Source organism: Takifugu rubripes, unplaced genomic scaffold (assembly GCF_901000725.2).
Source record: "Takifugu rubripes unplaced genomic scaffold, fTakRub1.2, whole genome shotgun sequence".
In the NCBI taxonomy this organism is placed as follows: Eukaryota; Metazoa; Chordata; class Actinopteri; order Tetraodontiformes; family Tetraodontidae; genus Takifugu; species Takifugu rubripes.
This window is the reverse complement of record NW_021821635.1, coordinates 431,863-441,862: the sequence shown is the minus strand read 5'-3', so window position 1 is coordinate 441,862 and position 10,000 is coordinate 431,863. Positions and strand designations below refer to the sequence as shown.

The 10,000-nt window shown below is 49.0% G+C and overlaps 1 protein-coding gene across 2 annotated transcripts in view; it reads left to right on the top strand.

Annotated features, from left to right (window-relative positions):
- The window catches only part of LOC101075114 (ATP-binding cassette sub-family A member 1-like), a 36,229-nt gene that overhangs the window by 21,412 nt on the left and 4,817 nt on the right, over window positions 1-10,000 (top strand). Inside the window, exons 24-43 of one of the 2 annotated variants that reach the window (XM_029832190.1) lie at window positions 1-68; window positions 207-258; window positions 742-867; window positions 953-1,101; window positions 2,122-2,246; window positions 2,322-2,420; window positions 2,505-2,694; window positions 2,779-2,873; window positions 2,941-2,973; window positions 3,412-3,517; window positions 3,588-3,662; window positions 3,739-3,908; window positions 6,933-7,110; window positions 7,191-7,306; window positions 8,168-8,312; window positions 8,380-8,503; window positions 8,585-8,714; window positions 8,889-9,015; window positions 9,248-9,310; window positions 9,466-9,572. The exon at window positions 1-68 is cut by the window's left edge and continues 183 nt beyond it. In XM_029832190.1, coding sequence (XP_029688050.1) covers window positions 1-68; window positions 207-258; window positions 742-867; window positions 953-1,101; window positions 2,122-2,246; window positions 2,322-2,420; window positions 2,505-2,694; window positions 2,779-2,873; window positions 2,941-2,973; window positions 3,412-3,517; window positions 3,588-3,662; window positions 3,739-3,908; window positions 6,933-7,110; window positions 7,191-7,306; window positions 8,168-8,312; window positions 8,380-8,503; window positions 8,585-8,714; window positions 8,889-9,015; window positions 9,248-9,310; window positions 9,466-9,572 — 2,278 coding nt within the window. Of the gene's footprint in view, window positions 69-206; window positions 259-741; window positions 868-949; window positions 1,102-2,121; window positions 2,247-2,321; window positions 2,421-2,504; window positions 2,695-2,778; window positions 2,874-2,940; window positions 2,974-3,411; window positions 3,518-3,587; window positions 3,663-3,738; window positions 3,909-6,932; window positions 7,111-7,190; window positions 7,307-8,167; window positions 8,313-8,379; window positions 8,504-8,584; window positions 8,715-8,888; window positions 9,016-9,247; window positions 9,311-9,465; window positions 9,573-10,000 lie in introns of both variants that reach the window. The other variant, XM_029832189.1, reaches the window with a different exon arrangement.

The window sequence follows — 10,000 nt, the reverse complement described above, 5'->3', positions numbered from 1 at the left end:
ACTTAGACAGGAAGCTGCCTGACCTTGGCATTTCCAGCTATGGAGTGTCTGACACTACCCTAGAAGAGGTGACAGGTTTAAGTTTGCTCAGAAAATACTGTAGAGAACATTCAGAGATCCTCAGATCATTTGTCTTCAGATCTTGGCTTATAATCTAAACTGCAATCAAAGTGGTCTGATAATGAGACAGTGTTTGTGTTCTGTAGATCTTTTTAAAGGTGGCTGAAGATAATGGAGTGGACACTGAAGTGCCCTCAGGTGAGGACTGGCCCCTGCTCTTACATGATCGGTCTTTCCATTTCCTCCTCTCTTTTATCCGTGTCTGGGTCAGACAAGCAGACATTTTGTAGGGTAGCCTATACGGGCCACCTCCGCCGGGTCCTTGGGTCTGTCTCAGGGTCTCCTCCGAACATGACGTGCCAGGAACAGAGACCCTACAGCATCCAAAGGAATCGTATTCTTCCTGACAGTCTTCGGTCTCTGCTTCTTCGAATGCGTCATTTTGATTTAGGAGTATTCGTTTTGATAGAGATGTAACAGAAACAGAAATATTAGACATCCATCTGTTCGTCTTCCAGCTGCTTTATTCTGTGACCTGTTGTTATCAGGAGGCCACTTTTTTGCCCACAGAAAAATGAGCACCCTGAACTTCTGTTTGGAGCACAAAGAACTCTCCTTCCTGAAGGTGAACCCAAATATGTCTGCATGTCTCCCTCAAAACTCCCTCCCTTTTTTATCTAGATGGTACACTTCCTGTTCCGAGGAGGAGGAAGACTCATGCTTTTGGAGGAGGAGACCATCAGAGTTGTCTGAAGCCTTTAACAGAAGACGATAGCAACGATGGCAATGAGTCTGAAGGAGATGCTGGTACAAAACATCCTGTTGTTCTACAACCTTGATAAGACTGACGGTACCAGCTCAGGCTAAAGATAGTCACATGACCTTTCAGCAGAGTGCAGAGACACTGACTGGTTGAAGTGCTCAGAAGGGAAAGGATCCCATCAGGTGACAGGCTGGAGTCTGAGGAGACAGCAGTTTGTGGCTCTGATGTGGAAAAGATTTCTGTACGCCAGGCGCTCCAGGAAGGGCTTCTTCGCTCAGGTATTCCACACAACCTTTCTTTGACTACACAAACACGACCACACATCCAATTGTAAGTGTACGTCTTTATCAACAGTGTATATACTATTAAAGAAAAACTGGATCAGGCATCCCAACAGCTGTTATTCCGCCCCACACGTGTTGCCCGTAGCCTCAGGCTGGGTCTCCAATAAGCCCCTAAACTTCTTTGAGCTTCTCTGAGATGTCCTCTTTAGTTCACAGAGCTCCGTCCGCCCCGTCCATTGGATCCAATTCCAACATGCTTAATAGAGGACATTTTCTTCTTGCCTAACAGTTGTTCTTGTTCAGATCAGTTCAGCCAGAGGTTATGAACCCATGACCACCTGAAGGTTGCACAAATCAGAACAATAAACACCATCACTGATCTACCGAATCTCCACTTTATCTCTAAAGTCAGTCATGTTTTAGATCATCAAAACACACGAACAGCATGTGAGAGACTTCCTGATGAGCTTCTCAGAGCTTCAAATAGGAGACTGCTTTTTATACTGGTTCTGCAGGACCTGGTCAGGGTTAGGGTCAGTGGTGCCTCTGATACAGTTGACTAGAACATCCTGTTACAGTGACTGGAGCAGGTCACTGGGATTAGACTCTGATCAGATTTATTAGATAGATTCCAGTTTGTTTCTCTTCACATAGTAGGGTTAGTAGTGGAGTTCCACAAGGTTCTGGACTTGGACCACTCCTTTCTGTACCTGCCTTCCTGAGGTAACAATATTCAGCTACAGGAATAAATCTTTGTGTAAGTGTGTGTGCGAGTGTGTGTGTGTGTGCGTGGGTGTGTGTGTGTGCATGGGTGTGTGTATGTGCATGGGTGTGTGTGTGAGTGTGTGTGTGTGTGTGTGCGTGGGTGTGTGTGTGTGCATGGGTGTGTGTGTGTGCATGGGTGTGTGTATGTGCATGGGTGAGTGTGTGTGTGTGCGAGTGTGTGTGTGTGGGTGTGCGTGGGTGTGTGTGTGCGTGTGTGTGCACTAATCTCAAAGCTAAATGTGTGTGCAGATCATCCTTCCTGCCGTGTTTGTCTGCATCGCCCTCGTCTTCAGCCTCATCGTCCCACCATTTGGAAAATATCCTAGTCTGGAACTGCAGCCCTGGATGTACGAGGACCAGGTTACCTTCATCAGGTGCCCAGAAGATCTCAGCCTATAGTAAAGCTCCTCGTAAAATGATGAGGAGCTTGACATACTTGTGTGTTTTAGTGATGATGCTCCTTCAGATGTCAACATGCAGAAGCTGCTGAATGCTCTGCTGGATGCTCCAGGGTTAGGGACACGCTGTATGGACGGACATCCCATCCCGTAAGACTAATGCTAATAGGACCTGGGAGCTTTTACAGTTAAAGGTCATGTCCATATCATGTGATCTCTTCTGATGGATCTCAGAGAGGCGCCCTGTACCATGGGCGATGAGGACTGGAACATTCCAGAGGTCCCCGAGAGTGTCCAGCAGCTGCTCAACTCTAAGAACTGGACCATGGAGAACCCGTCTCCAGCCTGTTTCTGCAGCTGTGACAGGAACAAGAAGATGCTGCCAGACTGTCCTGCAGGTGCTGGAGGACTCCCTCCCCCTGAGGTCAGAATGCCAAACAAGGACGGGAGCCTGATTTAAAGGGATCGGTTGGATCTGTGAGATTCATTGAAATAACTTGTTGTTCAGATGAAGCTGAGCGCCACAGACACGCTGCAAAACCTGACCAGAAGAAACGTCTCGGATTACCTGGTCAAAACCTACGCTGAGATTATCGGGAAGAGGTAGGTTGCTCTGCAAAGATCAGGAGGAAAAACTGTCTGAAGACCTAAAACTGTGCTGGTTTCACAGCCTGAAGAACAAAGTGTGGGTGAACGAGTTCAGGTCAGTCGTTTCTCTTCTGCTCTTCTTTGTTGTTGCTGCTGTCTTGTCATGAAGCTTATCGTCAGTGTCACCATTACTAACAATAACGTTATTGCAGGTATATCACTGATGTTGCTGTTGTGTGTATATGTGGCATCTATGCCGTGGATCCCTCATCTGTGGCTGTCCTTCAGGGTTCTGCTCTTACTTTAAAAGGGTTTTTTAGGTTCCTCTTGACCCAGTTGGAGGGTCTGAGGTCAGATGGGGTTCCAAGTGGGCAGGACCAGATAAGGATTCACTTCTGGCTCCGCTGAACATGTAGATCAACTTGCAAATCGGCATCTGTTTTTCCTTTTTAATTTACTGTTAATCTTTTAATTTCATTTTCTTTTCTTTTATGTGTTCAAGGTGAAAGTTATGAAATCCAAAAAATCTAATTCCCTTTGTTTCCCTCTGCAGATATGGAGGCTTCTCATTGGGGGCCAGAAGCACTCAGGTCCTCCCGCCAGCCAATGAGATTGACGATGCAATTGAACGAGTCAGAAAGATCTTTGAGATTAAGGAGGTCCGGAAGAATCTTTAACAGCCACTCAAACGTCAGATTACCTGGATGATTTTATCTTTGAACCTTTCAGGGTGCTGCTGCTGATCGATTCCTCGACACTTTGTCTGGGTTTATCAACGGTTTGGACACCAAAAACAATGTGAAGGTGAGGCTGACGTGGGACCAGATGTGGATGCGTCGGATTCCCGTGGCAGTGAACGTGACTGGTCATTTTCCTACAGGTCTGGTTCAATAATAAAGGATGGCACAGTATCGGCGCATTCATCAATGTGATCAATAACGGCATCTTGAGAGCAAATCTGCCTCAAGAGAACGACCCCAGCAAGTTCGGGATCAGAGCCTTCAACCACCCCCTGAACCTGACCAAGGAGCAACTGTCACAGGTTGCACTGTGAGTGAGATCCTCTGGCAGGAAGTCCTTGCGTGTTCTTTGGGAATTTGATGTAAATCACAATGGGACTGATTTGTTATTGTCTACACTTGTGACTCAGATCCACCCATAATACACCCCTCAGATCCACCCATCATACACCCCTCAGATCCACCCATCATACACCCCTCAGATCTACCCGTAATACACCCCTCAGATCCACCTATCATACACCCCTCAGATCTACCCATAATACACCCCTCAGATCCACCTATCATACACCCCTCAGATCCACCTATCATACACCCCTCAGATCCACCTATCATACACCCCTCAGATCCACCCATAATACACCCCTCAGATCTACCCATCATACACCCCTCAGATCCACCCATCATACACCCCTCAGATCTACCCATCATACACCCCTCAGATCTACCCGTCATACACCCCTCAGATCTACCCATCATACACCCCTCAGATCCACCCATAATACACCCCTCAGATCCACCCATCATACACCCCTCAGATCCACCCATCATACACCCCTCAGATCTACCCGTAATACACCCCTCAGATCCACCTATCATACACCCCTCAGATCTACCCATAATACACCCCTCAGATCCACCTATCATACACCCCTCAGATCCACCTATCATACACCCCTCAGATCCACCTATCATACACCCCTCAGATCCACCCATAATACACCCCTCAGATCTACCCATCATACACCCCTCAGATCCACCCATCATACACCCCTCAGATCTACCCATCATACACCCCTCAGATCTACCCGTCATACACCCCTCAGATCTACCCATCATACACCCCTCAGATCTACCCGTCATACACCCCTCAGATCTACCCATCATACACCCCTCAGATCTACCCATCATACACCCCTCAGATCCACCTATCATACACCCCTCAGATCCACCTATCATACACCCCTCAGATCCACCTATCATACACCCCTCAGATCCACCCATCATACACCCCTCAGATCCACCCATCATACACCCCTCAGATCCACCCATCATACACCCCTCAGATCTACCCATAATACACCCCTCAGATCCACCCATCATACACCCCTCAGATCTACCCATAATACACCCCTCAGATCCACCCATCATACACCCCTCAGATCTACCCATAATACACCCCTCAGATCTACCCATCATACACCCCTCAGATCCACCTATCATACACCCCTCAGATCCACCCATCATACACCCCTCAGATCTACCCATCATACACCCCTCAGATCCACCTATCATACACCCCTCAGATCCACCCATAATACACCCCTCAGATCCACCTATCATACACCCCTCAGATCTACCCATCATACACCCCTCAGATCTACCCATCATACACCCCTCAGATCTACCCATCATACACCCCTCAGATCTACCCATCATACACCCCTCAGATCTACCCATCATACACCCCTCAGATCCACCCATCATACACCCCTCAGATCTACCCATCATACACCCCTCAGATCTACCCATCATACACCCCTCAGATCTACCCGTAATACACCCCTCAGATCCACCCGTAATACACCCCTCAGATCCACCCGTAATACACCCCTCAGATCCACCTATCATACACCCCTCAGATCCACCCGTAATACACCCCTCAGATCCACCTATCATACACCCCTCAGATCCACCCGTAATACACCCCTCAGATCCACCTATCATACACCCCTCAGATCCACCCGTCATACACCCCTCAGATCCACCTATCATACACCCCTCAGATCTACCCATAATACACCCCTCAGATCCACCTATCATACACCCCTCAGATCCACCCGTAATACACCCCTCAGATCCACCCATCATACACCCCTCAGATCCACCTATCATACACCCCTCAGATCCACCCGTAATACACCCCTCAGATCCACCCATCATACACCCCTCAGATCCACCCGTAATACACCCCTCAGATCCACCTATCATACACCCCTCAGATCTACCCATCATACACCCCTCAGATCCACCCGTAATACACCCCTCAGATCCACCTATCATACACCCCTCAGATCTACCCATAATACACCCCTCAGATCTACCCATCATACACCCCTCAGATCCACCCGTCATACACCCCTCAGATCCACCCATCATACACCCCTCAGATCTACCCATCATACACCCCTCAGATCCACCCGTAATACACCCCTCAGATCCACCCATCATACACCCCTCAGATCTACCCGTCATACACCCCTCAGATCCACCCATCATACACCCCTCAGATCTACCCGTCATACACCCCTCAGATCCACCCATCATACACCCCTCAGATCTACCCGTCATACACCCCTCAGATCCACCCATCATACACCCCTCAGATCCACCCATCATACACCCCTCAGATCCACCCATCATACACCCCTCAGATCTACCCGTCATACACCCCTCAGATCCACCCATCATACACCCCTCAGATCCACCCATCATACACCCCTCAGATCCACCCATCATACACCCCTCAGATCTACCCGTCATACACCCCTCAGATCCACCCATCATACACCCCTCAGATCTACCCGTCATACACCCCTCAGATCCACCCATCATACACCCCTCAGATCTACCCATCATACACCCCTCAGATCTACCCATAATACACCCCTCAGATCCACCCATAATACACCCCTCAGATCTACCCATCATACACCCCTCAGATCTACCCATCATACACCCCTCAGATCCACCCATCATACACCCCTCAGATCCACCCATCATACACTTACACACTTCATCCTGCCCTCTGGTGGCGTAGAGGAGTATGACATAACGCCACGATTTCAAAGATCAGTAAAAAAAATTCTTGACCTTTCATGCAAATCTTTCAATGAAAAAAAATTGCAATTGTTATTCTACATTTATTTTTTAATTGATACATTTTAATTAGTAATTATTTCCATGAAAAGAGATGAAAAGTGGCGACTGACTTGATTAGAGGATCTCAGATTGAATCACCCACAAGGTCTCTTTCCTGCTGGTCTGTCTCCAGGGTAACGACCTCTGTGGATGTGCTGGTGTCCATCTGCGTGATCTTTGCGATGTCCTTCGTCCCGGCTAGCTTCGTGGTCTTCCTCATCCAGGAACGAGTCAGTAAAGCCAAGCACATGCAGTTCATCAGTGGAGTGCAGCCGCTGCTCTACTGGGTGGCCACCTTCACCTGGGACATGGTGAGATGGACGTCACACCTTCACCAGACACTCCCCAGACCCTGTGGACGCTGACGGCTGCTGCTTGTGTGTCCCTGCAGTGTAACTACTTTGTCCCGGCAACACTCGTCATCCTCATCTTCATCTGTTTCCAACAAAATGCTTACGTGTCGTCCACAAACCTGCCGGCACTGGCGCTCCTGCTGCTGCTCTACGGGTCAGTTGGGTTAGGGTTAGGGTTGGGTTAGGGTTAGGGTTAGGGTTGGGTTAGGGTTAGGGTTGGGTTGGGTTAGGGTTAGGGTTAGGGTTGGGTTAGGGTTAGGGTTAGGGTTGGGTTAGGGTTAGGGTTAGGGTTAGGGTTGGGTTAGGGTTAGGGTTAGGGTTGGGTTAGGGTTAGGGGTTAGGGTTAGGGTTGGGTTAGGGTTAGGGTTGGGTTAGGGTTAGGGTTGGGTTAGGGTTGGGTTAGGGTTAGGGTTAGGGGTTAGGGTTGGGTTAGGGGTTAGGGTTAGGGCTGGGTTAGGGTTAGGGGTTAGGGTTAACTAGGGTTAGGGTTTGGTTAGGGTTAGGGTTGGGGTTAGAGGGTTAGGGTTAGGGTTGGGTTAGGGTTGGGTTAGGGTTGGGTTAGGTTAGGGTTAGGGTTAGGTTAGGGTTGGGTTAGGGTTGGGTTAGGGTTGGGTTAGGTTAGGGTCAGGGTTGGGTTAGGGTAAGGGTTAGGGTTGGGTTAGGGTTAACTAGGGTTAGGGTTGGGTTAGGGTTAACTAGGGTTAGGGTTAGGGTTAACTAGGGTTAGGGTTGGTTTAGGGTTAACTAGGGTTAGGGTTGGGTTAGGGTTAACTAGGGTTAGGGTCAGGGTTAGGGTTAACTAGGGTTAGGGTCAGGGTTAGGGTTAACTAGGGTTAGGGTTGGGTTAGGGTTGGTTTAGGGTTAACTAGGGTTAGGGTTGGGTTAGGGTTAACTAGGGTTAGGGTCAGGGTTAGGGTTAACTAGGGTTAGGGTTAGGGTTAGGGTTAGGGTCCTGTCTGGAAGCTAAAGGCAGATTGTGGTTTGTCCTTCGTCTTTAACGTGTCTTTGCTTCCAGGTGGTCCATCACTCCCCTGATGTATCCGGCCTCCTTCTTCTTCAAGATCCCCAGCACAGCTTACGTGGTCCTCACAAGTGTCAACATCCTCATCGGCATCAACGGCAGCATCTCGACCTTCGTCATGGAGTTGTTTGGAAACAACGTGAGTTACCACGGCGACCGGCCACAACGACAAGCCAGAATGTATTTGGCTCAAACCTCTTTTGCAGGAAATTGGAGGAATCAACGATATCCTGAAGAATATTCTCCTCATCTTTCCTCACTTCTGTCTGGGACGAGGACTCATCGACATGGTGAAGAACCAGGCCATGGCCGACGCGCTGGAAAGATTTGGTACCGCTGGCACACACACAGGAACACACACGTCCTAAGACTGTCTGTGTGAGGTCATGACCTCATTCTGTCTGTTGTCAGGGGAGAACCGACTCCGCTCTCCTCTGGAGTGGGACATGGTGGGGAAGAACCTCTTCGCCATGGCGGTGGAGGGCGTGGTCTTCTTCATCATCACGGTCCTCATCCAGTACAGATTCTTCATCAAACCCAGGTATACACACACACGCACACACACACACACGCACACACACACACACACTCTCACACACGCACACACACACACACTTTTGTTGTTTGTAGCTGCCGTGATGCATCTTGAGGTCAGCAAAATGAGTGTGTGTGTGTGTGTGTGTGTGCATGTGTGTGCGTGTGTGTGTGTGTTCAGGTCAGTCACTAAACTGACTAAGTTAGGTCCAGTAGGGGAGGAAGATGAAGATGTGGCACGAGAAAGACAGAAGATTGTCCATGGCCTTGGACAAGGAGACATCCTGGAACTACGGCAACTTACAAAGGTAAACGCGTGTGCGTGCACATGCACATGCACATGCACATGCACATGCACGTATATGAAAGGTAGACCCGAACACAACCTTCAAATCCCAAAAGTTGTGAGGACCAGACAAAATGTCCAAAAACTCCTCACTTACCAGTTAAAATTGTACTGAAGTCCTCCTCGTGTGTCGTGGACGACAACACACACACCCAGCAACCATGTGACAGGAAGTGAGCTCAATCTTTGTACAGGTGTTCAAGAAAAAGCAGAAACCAGCAGTGGATCGCCTGTGTGTCGGGATTCCACCTGGAGAAGTGAGTGTGGCAGACAAATCAATGAGCAGTCAGATCATCAACCTGGACCTGAGTGTGTGTGTGTGTGTGTGTGTGTGTGTGTGTGTGTGTGTGTGTGTGTGTGTGTGTGTGTGTGTGTGTGTGTGTGTGTGTGTGTGTGTGTGTGTGTGTTTCAGTGCTTTGGGCTGCTCGGGGTTAATGGAGCTGGAAAAACAACAACGTTTAAAATGTTGACTGGAGACACTGGAGTGACCAGCGGAGAGGCCTTCCTGGCTGGGAAGAGGTTTGTTTGTGAAGGACACATCAGCTTGACCTTGACCTGAACCTTGACCTGAACCTTGACCTGAACCTTGACCTTGGCCTGAGCATCACCTCTCCAGGACCTGAATTTGGCCCTTTTGGTAGAAGATAAAATATTGACCCAAAAGCTGCTGCAGACCAACGTGATGTCACCACCTTTCAATACAAATGCACCTGTACCAGTGCATCTGTACCAGTGCGTCTGTACCAGTGCATCTGTACCAGTGCGTCTGTACCAGTGCGTCTGTACCAGTGCATCTGTACCAGTGCATCTGTACCAGTGCATCTGTACCAGTTCACCTGTACCAGTGCACCTGTACCAGTGCATCTGTACCAGTGCATCTGTACCAGTTCACCTGTACCAGTGCATCTGTACCAGTGCATCTGTACCAGTTCACCTGTACCAGTGCA